This window comes from Marmota flaviventris, chromosome X (assembly GCF_047511675.1).
Source record: "Marmota flaviventris isolate mMarFla1 chromosome X, mMarFla1.hap1, whole genome shotgun sequence".
Lineage (NCBI taxonomy): Eukaryota > Metazoa > Chordata > Mammalia > Rodentia > Sciuridae > Marmota > Marmota flaviventris.
In genome coordinates this window covers 39,826,496-39,847,021 of record NC_092518.1, presented here as the reverse complement: position 1 = coordinate 39,847,021, position 20,526 = coordinate 39,826,496, and the positions used below count along the sequence as shown (strand labels likewise).

At 45.5% G+C, this 20,526-nt stretch overlaps 1 protein-coding gene across 1 annotated transcript; it reads left to right on the top strand.

The window, feature by feature from the left end:
• The first annotated feature begins 420 nt into the window (after positions 1–420).
• Positions 421–16,166, top strand: Elk1 (ETS transcription factor ELK1). The gene is made up of 6 exons (XM_027927404.2): positions 421–591; positions 8,992–9,235; positions 11,968–12,411; positions 13,545–13,976; positions 14,593–14,694; positions 14,779–16,166. The coding sequence occupies exons 2-6, from the start codon at positions 9,026–9,028 to the stop codon at positions 14,875–14,877; spliced, it is 1,287 nt and encodes a 428-aa protein (XP_027783205.2). The 5' UTR covers positions 421–591; positions 8,992–9,025; the 3' UTR covers positions 14,878–16,166.
• The last annotated feature ends 4,360 nt before the right edge of the window (positions 16,167–20,526 follow it).

Here is a 20,526-nt window from a genome sequence, read left to right as displayed (position 1 = left end):
GCCCGTTTCTATATAAGTCCTGCTTCCGCTGAGCGGCGTGGCGTGCAGCGCCGCCTGTTCGGTGTTTTGGCAGCTGTCTAGGAGTCTCATCCGCCAATCAGCTGAATATCAGACCCACCCACTTTAGGCTGTCTGCCATCTATCCCCTTTAGGCCAATCAACGTGAGGCTGGCTCCCATGAGTCTTGTCAATTGCCCATGATCTATCAGTCTTGAGCCAATCAGCACGAAGTACCAGCGAGGCCAAACGCGTCTTCTCCGAACTCAAACGGCAGTCTGCTGTCAATCATTGGCTTTTCAGCCAATCACAGCATAGACTTCTGAGGCAGAGCCCGCCTCTCCAAGCAAAGAAGCTGTGCAGTAAAGCTGTGGCTCTTTGGCCAATCAGCGAGCGGCGGGACGCTTGTCTCCTCCCCCATGGGCCCACGTGAGCCGTGGGGAAAGGCAGGGGCGGCTTCTGGGTGCTGCCGCCGCCGCCGCTGCCGCCGCCGCCGCCGCCGCCGCCTCAGATCCCGGGCCTGGGGGGCGGTGGGGCCGCGTATGGAGCCCCCGCCCCCCGGAGCTGCTAACAACGCCGCCGCACCACGCACAGGTGAGCCCTGGGCCTGGAGGGTGGAGGGCCCAGTCCGTGACCCCACGTATCCTTCCCGCCCCCGCGCGGAGGATGTGGCTTGGCCGGTGGCCTGCTGGTGTTCGACTCCCTACCACCAAGGCTGGTGGACCTATGTGTGGCATTGCCCCCTTATAGTGGATCTGACTGTGGCCTAGACGCCCTCTCCTGCTAGTATAATGGCTCAGTCTGCGTGCTTATGTTTCTCCCCATCCCAACTTACAGTGGACTCGTCCATGGTCTTACCTCCCCACCACCCCCCACTTACTGGGAACCAGTCTGTGGCTTGTTGAACCCCCTTAATAGTAGATGGCGTCTAAGTGTATTTCTCTTAGCCTTAACTTTTCAGGGGTCCTGTCTGTGGCCCTGTTTATTCCATCTCTCCTGTCCTTGAAGCAAATCAGTCCCTGGTGCCATACCCCTTGCACACACACCCCTCTTTCCATCTGACCTTATATTCCTGCTTCCTCCAACCCCCAGTGCATCAGTCCATGGCTTTATCCAAATCCCTAATTTTATAGTGGATCAGTCTGTATGCTTATATTCACATCTCCCTAGTTATCAGACCATTGCCCTAACTATCAGTCTATTGCTCCTCCTTTATTTGTAGACTCTAGTTATTGGGCTTCTCTCTTCTTTTTAATAGTGGATCAGTAGCCCAGTCTATGCCCTGTCCGTTTCTCCTTTTAACCACTGTGTGATGTCTTTTCCTTTCCTCCACTGTTGTATAGGAGTCAGTGAACTTTTCTGTTTCCTTCCTTCCCAAAAGATTAACCACGTCCCCCTCCCTTTGTAGTGAATCTGTTCATTGGGTTTCCTGTAAACCCTGTGTTTTCATTCACACAAACTCTCCATATCTTCCCAGTTCTTTTAATTTCTCCTTCAAGAGGGTCAGCCTGTAGATTTTTATTTCTCTTCTCATTCCTTGTGCTGGATCAGTCTGTGATCCTCCCTGTCCTTTACCTCTTAGTAGATAAGCCTGAGTACTTGTTGAACCCAGAGCTTTTTAGTGTACATTGCACTCCCTCATAGACACTGTTAACCACCAAGACATCCTTCCTCACTGTGGATACATTAGTGATACTGATGATAATGCCAATAGGAGCTTAATGTTCATTGAGTACCTGGTATGTACCAGGCAAAGTGCTTTATATTCACAAACTCATTCAATCCTCATCACTGCCCTGTGAGATAGGTACTGAGAAAACTGGAACACAGAGAGGTTAAGTACCTTACTCAAAAGTATTTCAGGGGCTGTGGTTGTGGATCAGTGGTAGAGTGCTTGCCTAGCACTGGGTTTGATCCTCAGAACCACATAAAAATAAATAAAATAAAGTACGTCCATCTACAATTAAAATATTTTTTAAAGGTGTTCCAGTAAGTACTCAGGGTACAGGATGTAGTTTGAGGTTCCCCTCTCATCTAATCCCATCCCACAAGAAGCCCCACATTAGTTTCCATCTCCATGTTTTTGTTTTCACTGTTCCCTGTGCCCTCAGAGCTGTTTCTGTTTCACACCTGGTCTCAGCACCCACCCACCCCCAATACCAGCAACAGTGTGACCTTAGATAAATGACTTAACCACTTTCTCCTTGCACCTGTTTCCTTATTTCTAAAATAGGAGAGTCATGTAAAGAAAGAATACCTGTTCTGGGCATGGTGGCACATGCCTGTAATCCCAGTGGCCCAGGAGGCTGAGGCAGGAAGATTGCCAGTTCAAAAAGCCAGCCTCAGCAATTTAGGAAGGCCCTCAGCCACTTAGTAAGATCCTGTCTCAAAATAAAAAATAAAATAAAGGACTGGGGATGTGGCTTAGTGATTAAGTGACCTGGGTTGAATCCCTAGTACAAAAAAAAAAAAAAACAAAGAAGCCCGGTGCACACACCTGTAATCCCACTGGCTCCGGAGACTGAGGCAGGAGGATTTCAAGTTCAAAGCCAGCCTCATCAACAGTAAGGTGCTAAGCAATTCAGTGAAATCTGTCTCTAAATAAAATAAAAATAGGGCTGGGGGTGTGGCTCGGTTGTTGAATGCCTCTGGGTTCCATCCCTGGCACCACCCCCCCCAAAAAAAAAAAGAATACCTGTGAGTTACTAAAACAAGTCACCTCTTCAGCTTTGCCCCCATCACCTCCCTGTCCTGTAACTGCACCAGCCATGTATGCTTCCCCGTCACTGTTCCTTAAACCAGCAGGAACAATTAGCCTCAGGACCTTTGCATTGGCTGTTCTTTCTGCCCCAACACATTTGCATCCAGGGTGATGTTCTGTTGCCAACCCCGAAAGAATGTGTTCACCACACTGTGGTGCAGGGAACATACTATGTAAAGACACACGTATGATATTTCCACGAATATCAGTTGATTTGTGAATAAGGCAAATGTTATTTTATCAAAAGCATGTGTTCACAGAAGTGTATGTAATATCCTTTATAAAGGCACAGATAGAAAAGATGTTTCTAAGAGATTTCATTTCATTGCATCTGGGTAGTGTTATTTCAGTAAAGCATGTGTTTGTCACACTGTGGTGCTTGAAATACACTATATAAAGGCACACATATAAAAAATGTTTCTAAGCATGCTGTTTATGTAAAAATAAAGTGAACATCTCCCTGACCATCTGATCCTTCACACCCAGCAGGACTGTGGCCCCTGCCCTGCTTTGTTTGTCCCTTTGCCCTCTATCACTGTCTGACATACTGCAGTTTGTATATTGTCTATCCTCGTTAGAATGGGAGTCCCGTGAGGACTTAGAGGTTTTATTTGCTTATTCACTACTCTGTCTTCCACACTTAAAAAATGTACCTGGTATACAGTAGGTACTCAAGATAGATTTGTTACGTGAATAAATAGGGAAATATTTTCATTCGGACATCAGCATGTGGAGCAGATGGAGAAGAAAGGATATGTAGCTAATTAAAATGTTAGTTAAAGCCAGGGAACCAGGCATGGTGGTGCACGCCTATAATCCCAGCTACATGCCTGTAATCTCAGTAATTTGGGAGGTCGAGGCAAGAGGATCACAAAGTCAAGGTCAGCCTGGACGACTTAGTGAGACCATGTCTCAAAACAAAATTCTTAAAAAGGGCTGGGAATATAGCTCATTGGGAGACTGAGGATATAGCTCAGTGATAGTGTGTTTGCCTAACATGTGCAAGGCCCTGGGTTCAATCTCCAATCCACACATACACAAACACACACACACACACACTAAAGTTGGGGACTGTTCAAATATTTACTGAGCACCTGGTACTGAATACCAGGCATTCTTCCAAGTGCTTGAGATGTGGGGGGAACAAAATAGGCAGAAATTCCTGTCCTTTTTGAACATTTATTATTAAAAGAGAGGGAGCCAGATTATGTAAACAAAATAAGTAAAAATGAGATAGTATGTTAAACAGGTGCTAAGTAGAAAAATTATGGCAGATAGGAATAGAGTATTGAAATGGTTGAAATCTTTGGTACAGGGCAAGGCCACACTTGGAAAGATAAATGTTGAATTGAGGCCTGAAAGAAATTAGGGAGGGAACCATATCAGGGAAATTAGGGAAGAGCCATTGCAAAAGCTCTGAGGTGGAATTTTGCCTGCCATATAGAAAGAACATCAAGGAAGCCATTATGGCTGTAGAAGAGTGGGGGGAGGAATAGAAGCTGAAGTCACAGAGGTGAGGGCAGCCAGATGGTCTGTAGTGGTATAGGCCACGTTGATATGTAGGATTGGGAGGGGGAGATGCTGACACACTAATGATTTACATTTTTGAGTGTCTGCCATGTACCAGAGACATGTTTTTAAGCCCTTCATGTATATTAACATTTAACCCTCATAAAAGCCCTTGAGGTAGATGATTTTTTTGAGAATATTTAACTCTGTGAGTAAAATATCCCCATTTTACAGATGAGCAACCAGGTACAGAGAGGCTGAGTGCTTGCTCAAAGCCACACAGACAGAACAGGGCAGAGGAACATGAGACTGTTCTCCAAAGAGGAGATTTGCAAGAGTAGCCAGGTTATTTGATGTATTGGTTCATTTAGAAGAAGAATGAATTCTGCCTGGTAGGTCCTGGAACATGATGATTGTGTCATGAAGAGTTCATCAGTGGAAGGAATGGCTCCCCTGGCAGGGAGAACAGCATGAATGTATTTTCAGAGGTGAGAACGCTCCTGAGAACTGTGGCCACCTTGGAGCCTTTGTACACACTGTCCCTCTGTTGCAAGTACCTTTCCTACAGATGTCAGCATGTCTTGCTACCTCCCTTCCTCAAGGAAGCCCTCCCTGCTCACTCTGTGTAAAACAGCATCCTTATTACCCTCTAGGATCCTACCCTTCTGTGTTTCTCTTCAGGGGAAGTGAGGGTGAAGGGTGGCTAGAGTTGCTTGCTGGAGCCAGTCCACCTGGGTTTGAATCCAGGCTCTGCCACATTCCAGCTGTGCCACTTGGGGCAATTTACTTATCTTCTCTGTACCTCCATTGCCTCATCTGGAAAATGGAGGAAATAATAATATCTACCCTTTAGTGTTTTGAAGACTAAATAAGTCAAATGATTAAAACAGTGCATTGCACAGTAAGGGCAGTATGACTGGTTTGTATTTTTAAATTAGTATTTATAGCACACACATAGGTGTCTAATGGGCTTCTGAAACTCCAAAACGAGACTTCTGCTCTTCCCTCAAAACTTATCTCACTGGGTGTGGTGGTACACTCCTGTAATCCCAGTGGCTTTGGAGGCTGAGGCAGGAGGATCTCAAGTTCAAAGCCAGCCTCAGCAATGGTGAGGTCCTGAGCAGCTTAGCGAGACCCTGTCTCTAAATAAACTATTTTAAAAGGGCTGGGGATGTGACTCAATGATTAGGCACCACAGTACCAAAAAAAGAAAAATACCCCCCCCACACACACACAGTGCTCCCATCTTAGTTGATTATGATGCTATCCTCCCTGGTGATCAGGTCACAAACCAAGAGTCACCCTTCACTCCTCTCTCTCTCTCACCCCCACCCCCATCCCATGCTACTTGTCAGCACATCTGTTTGCTGTCTTCAGATTTTAGCCAGAACCCTGCCACTTCTCAGCACTTCGACTGCCACCACCATTGTCTCTGCTTGGACTATTGCAGTAGCCCCTTTACTCATATGGTCTATTGTCTTCAAAACAGCAAGAGAGATCCTGTTAAAATCCAAGTCACAGCCTGTCAACACTTCTATTCAACCCTCTCCTGGCTCCTGTCTCACCCAGAATCCAAGTCCTGACAGTGCCCAAAAAAGCCTCACTCAGTCTGGCCCCCAGCACCCTTCTGTTCTCATTTCATACTGCCTCCCTTGACCTCATGCCCTTCCACTGAACTGGCTTCATTTCTCTCTAGCCTGTCCTGCACTCCAGTTTCAGAGTCTTCCACCCTGGCTGCTCCCATTTATATACAAGCCTCACTCTTTTACCTCCTTTGTGTCTTTGCTCAGGTGCCGGCCACCTCCTCAGTGCCCTGTCCTCTCTGACTGTCCTTGGAAAAAATAACAGCTCCTTTCCTGCCTGATGTTTTCCACCATAGCCCTTATCACCATATACCATTCTATACTTATTTGCCTTATTTCTTCTTTTGTCTGCCCCACTAAAATGTGAATCCCACTGGAGCTGACATCCATGGCCCAAAGTAGGCACTCAGTATATGCTTTCTAAATGAATGAGATGAAGAAAAGTAAACCCATCTGGGTAAGGCAGATTACTAGAACTCCTGGTTGTTTTGCAGTGCTGGAGAGGGAACCTAGGGCCTCACACATACGAGGTAAGTGCTCCATCACTGAACTGCAACCCCAGCCCTACTAGAAATCTTATTAGGGGTTGGGTGGGAGAAGTGATAATAAGCAAAACTCAAGAGTCCTGCATGCTGTTAAGACTGTCAGATTTCACTTAGCTGCTATAGGTTCTGCCGCAGCATAGAGGAACTGGCACAATTGCCTCTCTTCACCACCAGGGGGAACCCTGAACTTTCTGGGCTTCTGAAACAAGCAGCCTTCGAGATAACTCAGTGGTCTCTAATCTGGCACTCAGGCCTTTGTGACACTTGCCTAAGACTTTGTGAACTGAATGAACTTTGAACTAGCTCAGGCGTAAGAGGATCACATTGTATATTTTGTTGCAGATTAAAGAATGAAGCTGTAAATAATAGATGGAGGCTCTTTGAAACCTTCCGATTTAGGTTTATTCTTAATCCAACCATCCCAGGCAGTTGGACCGTTGATTGATTAAAGTTCATTCCCTTGGAAAACAGGAGGCTCGTGTTTATTTTCAATTTTTTGTCAGGAAAGAGCAGTGATGGAGTGACAGGGAGGAGCCTGTTGTCTGAGGGACATACTGAGAGATAGTAGTCAGTGTAAGGGGAAGTTTAGCCTGATGGTTAAAAGCTTAGATCACTGGAACCCAACTGCCTGGGTCCAAATGGCTGACTCTGCCACTTACAGCTGGGTGGCCTGTCACGTAGACATCTTATGCCTCAGCTGCCTCATCTATAAATTAGCATTAATCAGGATACCTACTTTCCAGTGTTGTGATGAGGGATAAATGAGTCAATGCGTATAAAAATAACAATATAGGTCTACATTCCCTTATGCAAAACCCCTGGGGCCAGGTGTATTTCAGAACTGCAAATTTTTCAGATTTGAGAAAGGTAACATGGTGCACATATGATATGTTACATAACACCCTCAGCAAGCTCTGTCATCAGCTGCGTTCATATTTCTGCAGCAGAATGTATGAACATTCACACGGAGTAAGGATTGATAAAGACCAGAAAGGGCCTTGTTTTGTTTTAAATCAGATTTTGCTGTCAAAAGACTTACGAAGAAGCTTTCTGTTTTTAGAGCTTTTTGAATTGAAGATAGTGGATAAGGAATTATGAATAAATAAGAAACAAATATTTATTTAGCATTTGACATACCCCAAGCATATTATATTTAATCCACACAATAGTTAATAATTACTCCTATTTTAGGGGTTGGCATGTCATTATCCCTATTTGATCAGTGAGAAAATTTGAAGTACAAAAAAGTTACAGAATAGGCCAAGGGTCACACAGCTAATAAGTTGCAGACCCAGCATCTGGACCCTGACTAGTCTGGCTGGAGCCTGGGTGATTGTCCAGTAGGCCACATTGCCTGTCTGTTAGAGCAGTGCCTGGCATGTACTAAGCAGTCAGTCAATGTTAGTTACTGCTATAATCAAGAAGGAGAACTGCTGGGGGTAGATTGTGTGTTTATCATGCACAGGACCCTGGAATCATTCCCCAGCACCAACAAAAACAGAAAATATACAAGAATAGTCACAGGTCAGAAGACTAGGGGATAAAACAACAGAGGAGAGTGGGCATTCAGTTTCAGGATAAAACTGAAACTGAATAAAACTAAAATACCTTTAGGCTAAGACTTTAAAAATGAGGAAGACTGCTAAGCAGAGGAAGGGATCCCTACATGCATGAACAGTATTTGCAGGGACTGGTAAAAGGTACCTCCTGAAGCTTGACATCTATGTGGTAGAAAGTACAGATGTTGGGGGTCAAATGAGGGGGATTGTACTGGTTTTCTAGTCCTACTGTAAACTTAGCTACTTAAAACAATGTATTTATTATCTCAAGTTCTGTAGGTCAGAAATTTAACACTGGTTTCACCAGGCTAAAATCAAGGTGTGAGTAGGACTGTGGTCCGTTCTGGAGGCAATAGGAGAGAGAATTATTTCCTATTCATTCAGGTTGTTTGCAGAATTCTATTCCTCAGGTTGTAGAAATGGAAGTCCCTGTTTCCTTACTGGCTGTCAGCTAAGGGCAGTTTCAGCTTTAAGAGGCTGGCTGCCCACATTCCTTGGCTGGGAGCCCCCTTCCTCCATTTTCAGAGTCAAAATGGCAGGTTGAATCCCACTCACACTTGGGATCTCTCCATCCCAAGAGATGGCATCCCATTTCTGAGTTCTCTTTCTGCTTCCTTTTACTCATATAATTAAATTGAGCTCACTCAAATAAACCATAATAATCTCCCTATCTTAAGATCTCTAACTTTAATTTCATATCAGAGTTCCTTTTTGCTATGTAGCATAACATACAGCTTCCAGGGATTCAGATATGGACATCTTTGGGGCCCAAGTGGCATTTTTCTGCCAAACATGGTCTTCCTTCTGACCCCCAAAGATTTGCATTTATCCCATGTACAAAAATACATTTACACCATCCTCCAAAATTCTTATCCTGTTACAGGAGGCATCCAAAGCTAGACATTTGAGGATATTTAGGGAAGGGTGGTGGGGTTTGGGGACAGGTAGAGACAAGACAATAAGGAAGGAATTCTCTTCCTGTCCTGTACCCCCTCCTCTGTCTACAGCCTCTCAGCTCTGAGCTATTTGTCCTCCAGGTACCTCTGGGATGGCGTGAGCGCTTCCCCAGCGATGGACCCATCTGTGACGCTGTGGCAGTTTCTGCTGCAGCTTTTGAGAGAGCAAGGCAATGGCCATATCATCTCCTGGACTTCACGGGATGGTGGTGAATTCAAGCTGGTGGATGCAGAGGAGGTGGCCCGGCTGTGGGGGCTGCGCAAGAACAAGACCAACATGAATTATGACAAGCTCAGCCGGGCCTTGCGGTACTACTATGACAAGGTATGGACTATGAGACTAGGGCAGGGACCCACTAAAATTTATAACAAATTTAATTTTCTTGTATCAGTTGCTATAGCAATAACTTTGAAAACAATATTAAAATATCATTTCTCATCCCCTCCTCTTGTATCCTCAGACTAAGGCTAGGCCCCTGAACATTTATCTCAGTTTTTTTTTTTTTTTCGTATCTTACTACTTTGCCTAAAACTTTTTTTTTTTTTTAAGAGAGAGAGAGAGAATTTTTAATATTTATTTGTTTTAGTTTTCGGCGGACACAACATCTTTGTTTGTATGTGGTGCTGAGGATCGAACCCGGGCCACACGCACGCCAGGCGAGCGCACTACCGCTTGAGCCACATCCCCAGCCCCTGCCTAAAACTTTTATAGCAATATCAGTACTGACTCCTCCTCGCCCCACTCTCTTGGGATCCCCAACGCAAAACTGTACCACCATGCCCTGCCTGACACTTTGTTTTTGTGCCTTGCTCTTATTGCCCAAACTGGGAAAACACAATTATGACCAGTCCTTATTGTGTCATTGAAACTCCTGGACCAGTGCTGGGCTTCCTTAGTTATTTCATAATCTTCTCTTACTCCCGAATATATCATAATCTTATTCCTAGAATCAAAACTATCCTGACAGGCTGGGCATAGTGGCATATGCCTGTAATCCTAGCTACATGGGAGGATAAGGCAAGAGGATCAGAAGTTCAAGGCCAGCCTGGGAGAATGAGTGGTACCCTCTCTCAATTTCTTTTTTAGTTGTAATTGGACACAGTACCTTTATTTTTATTTATTTATTTTTATGTGGTGCTGAGGATCAAGCCCAGCACCTTGCACATGCTAGGCGAGTGCTCTACCACTGAGCCACAACCCCAGCCCCTCTCTCGAAATTTTAAAAATAAAGGGGGAAGATGGGCTGGGTATGTGGTTTGGAGGTAGAGTGCCCCTGGGTTCAATCCCCAATACTGGGGGAAAAAAAACACTGAAAGTATTACACTAACCTTTCTTCATTCTGTGGAACTCCCAATATATTTTAATTTTGTCAGTTATTTTTCTTTCTTCTCTATTCCTTTATCTAAAACCTCCAGAACAACAGGTATAATGTCAGCTCCACACTCCGTACTCTTAGATTCCCAGAGCAGCATTGATCCACCCCAAAATTTGTATCCGTTTTTACATTCTATCATCCTATTCCTATAGCTACATTTTTAAGTTTTCCTTGTCTGGTGTTCTCAGGCGCCAAGACCAGTGCTGGATTGCCCCTCCCCACAATATTTGTACTAGTTATTTCATCTTATTTCCATATGTAAGTGAAACTTTCAAAAGAACATTAATAAAATCCCTTTTCCTTTCTCTCCTGAGAAATACAGCCCCACCCTGTTAAATACCTGAGTAACATTAAGACCTCCCTAGAAAGCACTAGTTCATCCAGATTCCTCGTGCTCCCCACAACAGCTGTAGACCTTGGCTTCACACCCTTAATAATTTTTGGCATTTCTTCCATTTTATATCTTATTCCTCTTGCTCAAACTTTCAAAACAATATTAAGAGACTACCTCATTCTGTTCCAGTTCTGAGACCACCAGAACATCCTGAGACATTCCAGACCAGATATGTCCCGAAATACCCCCAAACATGCTTAGAGACCTATCCCAGTCAGCCTTGAGAACTTCCTCCCAGTATTTATACCAATATCTCAATGTTCTCATCTAATTGCTTATCTGTTACTTCATTTTCTTGTTCTTTAGCTTAAATCTCCATCACAGAATTCATAATGAGTCTTCACCCTATCCTCTGTAGTGACCTTGCCCTGTTCCTTATCTGTGTCTATAGCTCTTTTTTTATACCTTTATTTTATTTATTTATTTTTATGTGGTGCTAAGGATCGAACCCAGGGCCTCACACATGCTAGGCAAGTGCTGTACCGCTGAGCCACAACCCCAGCCCTATGTCTGTAGCTTTAAATAATCCTATCAATAATTTATTACCTACATTCATCAACACTAATTTAGTCTCTTCCAACATTTATGTCAGTAGTCAGTTTCATGTCTTATTGCACAAGCAAGTTTCAAAAACTGCGTCCTGGCAGATAGCCCCAATACCCAACCCTATTATCCAGTGGTTCTTGGAGCCAGGAGGAACACGTGGTTCTCATCTTTTCCCCCTTAGTGAATCCCACTGTGAAATGGAGCCAGTGTGGGTAGGGGAGTTGGACAGGTAGAGAAGAAGAGTGATAGGGAGACTTGGAGGAAGAGGGATGGAAGGAGAATAAAGAAAGAATTGTGGAAGGGGAAATTGAAAAGGAGGAGAATCTGGGGAAGGATCCAGAGAGGGAAATCTGGGAAAGGATAACAAAGGAAGAAGCCCATATATTGAGGCAGGGATGAGCAAATTGGGAACAAGTATGACAGCCAGCTGTGGTGGTACACACATGCCTGTAATCCCAGCAATTCAGGAGGCTGAGGCAGGAGGATCACAAGTTTGAGGCCAGCCTCAGCAGTTTATCAAGACCCCTAGCAACTTATTGAGAGCCTGTCTCAAAAGAAAAAAATAAATAAAGGACCAGCCAGTGACAAACACCCCTGGATTCAATACCCAGTACCAAAAAAAAAAAAAAAATGGGAGCAAGTGAGGAGGAGGATGCCAGGAGAAGAGTAACATCCCCCACACCTTCCCTGCACCCTAACCCTTTTTTCTAAAGTCCTCGGTTCTATCTCCTCCCTTCCCAGAATATCATCCGCAAAGTGAGTGGCCAGAAGTTTGTCTACAAGTTTGTGTCCTACCCCGAGGTTGCAAGGTGCTCCACAGAGGACTGCCTGCCCCAAGCCGAGGTATCTGTAGCCTCTGCCATGGCAAATGTGGCCCCTGCTGCTGTACATGCTGCCCCTGGGGACACTGCCTCTGGAAAGCCAGGCACACCCAAGGGTGCAGGAATAGCAGGCCCAGGCGGTCTGGCACGCAGCAGCCGGAATGAGTACATGCGCTCCGGCCTCTACTCCACCTTCACCATCCAGTCCCTGCAGCCACAGCCACCCCCGCATCCTCGGCCAGCCTCGGTGCTTCCCAACACCACCCCTGCAAGAGCAGCAGCACCTCCCTCAGGGAGCAGGAGCACCAGTCCAAACCCCTTGGAGGCTTGTCTGGATGCAGAAGAGGCTGGCCTGCCTCTGCAGGTAAGTACTGGAATATGGAAATGAAGTAAGGGCCAGGGAGACAAAGAGGACAGATGCACAGGTCTGAAATGAGAGGCAGGGCTGGTAGTGGAAGAGACATAGAAGTCCTGTTAAAGGGCATAATGGTGGAAGGAGTGACACAGAAGTGCTCTGGTGAAAAAGATGGGGAGAAGAGCTGTACAGATCCTAAAAAGGGAAGGGGAGAACAAATGTGCAATAATTAGTTACCCAACATGTTGTAGGTGCTCAGTTGTATCATTGGTTTAGTGCACCGCTTCCCAGCCTTCAATGCTCAACTGGATGACTTATTAAGCCACAGATCCACAATGGATCAACACCCAGAATTTCTGATTGATGTGGGCCTGGGGAGAGGTCCTGGAATTTTCTCTTTTTCTTTAATTTGTTTTATTTTTTGGTACTAGGGATTGACCCTAGGGACGCTCTACCACTGAGCTACATCCCCAGTGCCTTTTTTTATGTTTTTTTTTTTTTTTTTTTGAGACGGAGTCTCACTAAGTTGGTGAGGGTCTTACTGAGTAGCTGAGGCTAGCAGCTAACTTGCCATCCTCGTGCCTCAGCCTCCTGAGTTGCTGGGATTACTGGCATGTGCCATGTGTTCATCTAAAATTTGCATTTTAATGAATTTCCAAATGAGGAAGATGCTGCTACTCTGTAAAATAATTTTTTCAAACCACTGTTCTCCTAAATGAGGGTGGTATCCTCTTGAGTCCTACCCCCATCAGGTTGTCTCACCTTGGGTCCTCTGCCCCACTTCCATGAAGAAATCCCATGGCCAGGCGCTGTGGCGCATGTCTGTAATCCCAGTGGCTCAGGAGGCTGAATCGCAAGTTCAAAGTGCTGTTGCTGAGGCACTAAGCAATTCAGACCCTGTCTCTAAATAAAATACAAAATAGGGCTGGGGATGTGACTCAGTGGTCAAGCATTCCTAAATTCAATCCCCAGTACCAAAAAAAAAAAAAAAAAGAAGTCCCATGACCTGTTAGAGAACCTACTATGATGTGCCTCCTTTACCAAATCTTGATTTCCAGGATACTCAATGGGTGGTCCACCGGAGAAGGGTTATCTACCCCAACAACCCTTCCGCATGCACTTTATGCTCATTCCTCTCCCAGGTCATCCTGACTCCGCCTGAGGCCCCAAACATGAAATCAGAAGAACTGAATGTGGAGCCAGGTTTGGGCCGGTCACTGCCCCCAGAGGTGAAAGTGGAAGGGCCCAAGGAAGACTTGGGAGCTGCAGGGGAGGTGGGGTTTGTGCCAGAAGCTGCCAAGGCTGGTCCCGAAGTCCCTCCTGCAGAGGGCATGCCAGCCCGGATGCCCGCTGTTGTTATGGAAACTACAGCACAGGTGGGTGGCCTTGCGGCCTCCACCACTGAAATCACCCAGCCACAAAAAGGCCGGAAGCCCCGGGACCTGGAGCTTCCACTCAGCCCAAGCCTGCTGGGTGGACCAGGACCCGAACGGACTCCAGGATCAGGAACTGGCTCTGGTGTGCAGGCACCAGGGCCAGCACTGACGCCATCCCTGCTACCTACGCATACGTTGGTGAGTGTCTGCAGGGGCAAGGATGGCAGCCAGGATGGATGGGATTGGCTTGTGGCAGGTGATTGACAGGAAATAGAGGAAAGTAAAGGAAGGATGTCTTGGAAGAGGGTCAGGCCTTCCTGTGTAATTGGCTGTGCTGAGGCAAGGGCTGGAGGAATAGAGCTTGATCAAAGAAGGGCAGTTCTGGGGACTTTGTGGGTGGGACTGAGGGGCCCAGAGTCTGTGGGATTTCAGAGTGGGGCTTTTTGCTTATTGAGTTTACTTATTGAATTTGCTTATTGAGTTTCCTATGATGGGAAGTAAGAGTGGGAAGGTGGACTGTTGGGATGGTGACTCTGAGGTTTGACAGCAGCATGTAAAGTCTGGTGGATGGTCTTGCCTAGTGAGTTCTCAGCAATTGGAGGTGTGCTCTCAGGAGTTGGGAGAGGGTAAATGTGTGAGAGTTGAAGAGATGTCATGGGTGTGACCTCAGTAGTTGTATTCTGGGTCTGAACTTTTGAGGAGGGGCCATGAAAGTCTGAGTAGGAAATATATGGTGGGGCTGAGACCAGGTTCCTTCCATTTTCCCTCACCTACCTTCTACTCACTTGAGCTCTGACCATTCCTTTCCCTGCAGACCCCGGTGCTGCTGACGCCCAGCTCGCTGCCCCCCAGCATTCACTTCTGGAGCACCCTGAGTCCTATCGCACCCCGAAGCCCAGCCAAGCTCTCCTTCCAGGTAGAACACCCTCCCCCATCTTGGAGAGGGTAAGAGATGCTAGAATGGCCCCTGTTCATGACCTCTCCCTATTTCTGCTCCCAGTTTCCGTCCAGCGGCAGCGCCCAGGTGCACATCCCTTCCATCAGCGTGGATGGCCTCTCGACCCCCGTGGTGCTCTCCCCAGGGCCCCAGAAGCCATGACTACCGCCACCACCAACCCTTTCTGGGGTCACTCCATCTGTGACCCTGAACTTCTCTCCAGCCAGCCATCTCAAGGAGAAACATAGTTCAACTGACAGACTCAAGCTCTGGTTGTGGTAGGGTGGGGAATTCCTGGGAAGAAGGATCTCTCACTAACTCCTTCACCGAAAACCTACAACTTCTCTCTTCTTCGTCAGTCCCCCAGTGGCCGCCCTTACACGTCTCCTACTTCAGTGGTAGGGGCGGTTTATTTATTTATTTTTTGAAGGCCACTGGGAGGAGCCTGGCCCAACCCTTTTAGGCGGGTGGTTAAGACATCTCCCCCATCTCCCTACTTTTTTCCCTAAGACAAGACAATCGGGGTCTGGCTTGAGAAGGACCTTTCTTTATTTATTTCTCAGCCTGCCCTTGGGGAGATGAGGGAGCCCTGTCTCCATTTTGGGGTGTGGGTAGAAGAGCTAGTTTGCTTTGTTTTATTATTCCTGGCCATCCCAAGGGTTCAGGAAGAATTTATCCGCTTTAATGGTTTAGGAGTCTTGACCAAGAAAGGATCACACCCTGGAAAGAGGAATTTCCACCTCCCCAACCTTTCTCTCAGACAGCTTGTCCTTTATTCGACCAACATTGTGGCCAGGGAGGAACACCCTTTTGTTGTTCTCTCCCCTGAGAAGCCATTCCTTTGTCTGCCAAACTCCCTGGGGTCCTGCCTGTTACCTCCCAATGGAGGGTTTTTTTCGGGGGTGGTCCCCGTCTGGGGGGCCCCTCCAACCAGTACTCCAAGTCTCCCTGTCTTTCACCCCCTGCCATTTTGATAGTATAATCTATTTTTAAATGGGGCTTTTCAATAGGGGAGAGGGAGGCATCTCTTCCTATATCTGATGGGGTGGGTGGGTGGGAAGGAAGGGATTTGGGGGTGATCTTCATGCTGCCCCCAAGTGTTTATTTTTGATACCAAATGTATTTTCAGCTCCCTCCCTCCCAGCCCCCCAATTTCCTGCGGGCGGGTACAAAGGACCCTTTAAGTGTCCCTGGAGTTGGGAGGGAGGAACAGGGGACATAAAGCCTGTCTTGTCTCGATTCCAGGCTGGAGAGGGTGGGTTCAAAAGACACCTGAGCTCATCTCCTCTCAGCACCAGCCCAACCCAGGCCTGGGGATCTGGGGGTTGGTGATTCGGGGACGGTGCTACACTCGTCTCCTCTGTTTGTTTTACTTCCCCAAAATGGACCTTTTTTTCTAAGAGTCCCAGAGAATGGGGAATTGTTCCTGTAAATATATATTTTTAAAGGTGTTGCTGGAGGCTGCTGGTATTTTTTTTTCCCCGATTATCTTTGGGACAAGCTGAGTGTGACAAGCACGACTTTGTGTGAAGGGCGATGAGGTTGAGGCAGAGGTTAGTGGTGAGAGAAATAGTAATAGAGACTGCCAGTTGGTCACTGGGTGTGGCGAGAGAAACTGTGGAAAGTTGTGATAGTGTGTTGTGCATGTGAGAGAAAGCAGATGTACGACCACAAACTTTTGACAGCATATCTATGAGAGCAATTGTGGCTACGTTTCAGAAACTCACTTTGAGACTGAATGAGTGATTAAGATACTATACAAGAACCTGTGACGGTATGTATGAGATACAGTTCAGGAGAAGGTAACAGGAACTGCAGATTGGTCACTGTTGGACACACTGATGCTAAGCAAGACAGAGTGAACAGAACCACATGTGAGAGACTATGTGGGCAGGAAAGTAGTGGTGAAGATCATCAGGGACCACATGTAGGTGAGAAACCTCACTGTATGTAAACAGGCGACTTGATGTTTGAGAAATGGCTTTTATATGAAACTCTGTGAGGTCCAAGTGACAGCTAAAGCTGTAGGAGTACACACACAAGAAGTTGATTGTGTGAGAGAGTAGCTGTGAAGCCAAGAGGCCAGAAACCCAAGGTAGGAGAATGTGTGTGTGAAAATGTTTCATAGAGACTGTGGTCAAGACAGAAACAGAGGGTGGTGGTTTCCAGGATCATCTGAGAGGCTGTAATTGTGTGCATGTGTGTGTGAACCTAAGACTGGTGGCAGCTGGTTTACAATTAAGGCTGCAGCCTCTCCACAGGTTCTGGTGAGACTGAAGGACTGCAGTGATACCAGAAACCACAAAACTGTCTGAGAGAAAAGAGAAACTGTGTGAGAGACCAGCAATAGCAAACACTGGAAGCCAGCGACTGTGGGAGAAAAACCTGACAACTGAGCAGTGTCTGAGAGTGTGTGAGTCTATGAAATATGTCATAAAACTAAATAAGAGACTGCATGTTTGTGTAAAAGCTGAGAAGTTGACACCAAGCCAATGAAACTACCGAGCAACCACATGATCAGTGCACATGAGAAACTTGCGAGGCTGTAGTGTGGGCCTGTGTCTGATAAGCCAACTGTATGAAGAAAATGATGGTGTACATGCCTGCACAGGGCATGGGGGGATAATTGCGGGAGACTTATCAAGAGCCTAGTGGCCATTGTGAATTAATGGCTGCATGTATCCAGCATCTAAGGAACCAGTTTTGTGCATAGATAGGCAACTCTTTGTGAAAGACCTTTTTCAAGCCTGTGAACCAAGGACTCAGTGTGGTGGAAGCACCTTGAGAAGGAATGTGGGGTGAGGTGAGGAGACAGTGTCTGAAGATGGTGATACTGTGTGCATGTGAGTCTTCCTGGAAGGCTGTAAGAGGCTACAATCAGGAACTGTGGGGGTGTGTATAAGTGGCTTAAGTAAGAAGGGAGGGGAGAGATAGTGACTGTGTGTTCAAGAAACTTCTTAAGAGTCTAGTTAGTGGTGACTGTAAATGAGTGACTATTTGTGTGAGAAAATGGCGAGGCAAATGAAATGGTTCATGTTGTGAGAGAGTGTGACCATCTTTGTGTATATGTGAAAAACTGGTGAGAGAAAATATTGGTGATATCGACCAAATGAGACAGGTTCTAAGACGTGATTGGGTGTGTTTGAAACTGCTAGCAGGAGACTGTAGTGGGACTAGGGATCAATGGTAAAGAAATGACTCCCTGAGTAAGTGACAATGTCTGAGTGTATGAGTATGTATGTGAACCTGTTCATAAGAGACTATAGTAGAAGCTGTACATCCAGCTTCTACACTGTGTGTGTATGTATGGGTAATAAAATAAAGCACAAGAGAAAATGAGACCAAATGAGACAGTGTATGAGTGGTCATGGATGGAATGTACCAGACCTAAGAGAAAAAAAAAAAAAAAACTGCCTTTGGCCTCTTCCGCTACAGGCCTCTTCCGCTCAGTCCCCTCGTCTGGCTTTTCCCAGTTCTCCAAAACTTGAAATTCTGGGGTTCCCCTTGGTTTTGTCTGACACCCCCTTTTCCTCATGCATCTAGGTAGTCTTCTCTGGTCCCAGCACTTGACATAGGACTTTATCCCCCAAGATGACGCCCAGATTTTTATCTCCAACTCATACCGTTTCTCTTAGCACTTACCAGAATCTCAGGTTTCATTTGTTTCATTTATTGATTTGCTCAGCAACCATTTATTGAGCATCTTCTGTTTGCTGGTACCCATCTGATTCCCTGCAGACCCAGCAGTTAACAAACCAGCACAAACCCCCTGCCCAAGTGAAGCTAATATTCAGAGAGGGAGACTGACAAGAAACAGATAAATACATTATATCAGGCAGTAATGTGGTAATTAAATAAGACAAGTCTCTAGCTCTTTGCTTAAATAAGGAATCTGCCGAGTCATTTCAATGCCTAAACGTGTGTGGGAGAAAATGAAAGTGCCGACAGTTCTCATCCACAGGGAATCCTAAGTATTTATGCAGTTTAGGAACAAAGGAAATATCGATTATAACATTATTACCAGGGCAACAGGTGATTAAATAAAGCAGCCAGGCAGAATTGCAGGTTTCTTGGGGAGTTTGTTTTCACTGGGTAACACAGAACTGACAGTTGAAGTCTTAGAATCTTAACAAGACCCATTGTTCAAAGCAAACATTCAGAGACAGGCTTATATTCTCAGAGAACAGAGTACATCTGTAATGGATACAAATATTCACACACACCTTATCACCCAGAAAACAAGAGCAGTATTCTTGAGGAACTTGTTTTCAACACCTGACCAAATTCTTTTCTCTTGTTTTAATTTGTGGAATGGTATTCTTTATCCATGAATGCAAGAGAAATTAGGCATTGCCTTGCTATCTTTATGCATAAACGTATACGTATACATACACACACACACACATATATATATATATGAAATCTCCATCCATCCATATCCTTGCTGTCTTTTTATATATAGATAAGTTGTAGATGGACACAATACTTTTTTTTTTTTTAATTTTTCTGTGGTGCTGAGGATCAAACCCAGTGCCTCACACATTCTAGGCAAACACTACTACTGAGCTACAAGCCCAGCCCCTGCCTTGCTATCTTAGGTTCCTTTCTTGTTAAAAAAGGTTGTTCTTATTTTTATACATTTTGTAGTGCTGGGGATGAAACCCAAGGCCTTGCATACACTAGGCAAGTGCTATACTGCTGAGCTATATCCCCATCCCACAAGATTGTTGTTTTTGAAGTAGGCTCTGGAATTTGACTTGTTAGGGCTTATGAAAAATGAAAGTAGGTCTGAGGGGCACAGTTTTACCTGCAAGGAAAATGGGCTAAAAAGAAGTTCATTATTAACAGTAAAAGAAAGCATGTAAAATTGTTTTCTCTAGATGAGACCCACAAAAATAAAGAAGGCTCAAGGGACCAATGTGCTGGGTCTCAAAGTATGGCCCCCAGGGTCACCTAATGTGAAATGTGCATTTTTATTTTTTTTTTATTTTTTGGTACCAGGAATTGAACTCATGGGCACTTAATGACTGAGCCACACACCACACCATCACCAGCCCTTTTTTTTCCCAATATTTTTTAGTTGTAGTTGGCACAATACCTTTTTATTTATTTATTTATTTTTATGTGGTGCTCAGGATGGAACCCAGGCCTCACACGTGCTAGGCAAGCACTCTACCACTGAGCCACAACCCCAGTCCAGTCACCAGCCCCTTTTTATATTTTATTTAGAGACAGGGTCTCACTTAGTTGCTTAGGGCCTTGTTAAATTGCTGAGGCTGGTTTTGAACTTAGTGATCCTCCTGCCTCAGCCTCCCAAGTCTGTGATTACAGGTGTGCACCACAGCACCCATTTAAAGTGGCCATTCTTGAGCCCTACTCCACACCTGTGGAATCAGAAACTAGGATGGAACCCAGTGATCTGAAACTTTATCAAGCCCTTTGGGTGATTCAGATGCACACTGAAGTTTGAGAGTCACTGGACTGGAGAGTAACAGGGATATCATCCAGGAAGGGTAGCTGGAAACAGCCACTGTGAAGGAGATGGTATTTATTGTCCGTCTCTCCTTTTAGAGTAGAAATCACTCATGGGTGAGGATTTTTTTTTCTGTCCTGCCTTCTGTTCCATATAATGCTAAGAACTATATCTGGCTTCCTTCCAATAGGTGTTCAATAAATGTTCAGTGAATCAACACAGCAAACACAGGACACCTACTATATGTTAGGCACTGTTTTAAGGATTTCTAAATGTCTTAACTCCCAATCTTCTCAACAAACCCACACAACTATGTCATAGGTGCTTTCTGTGTATAC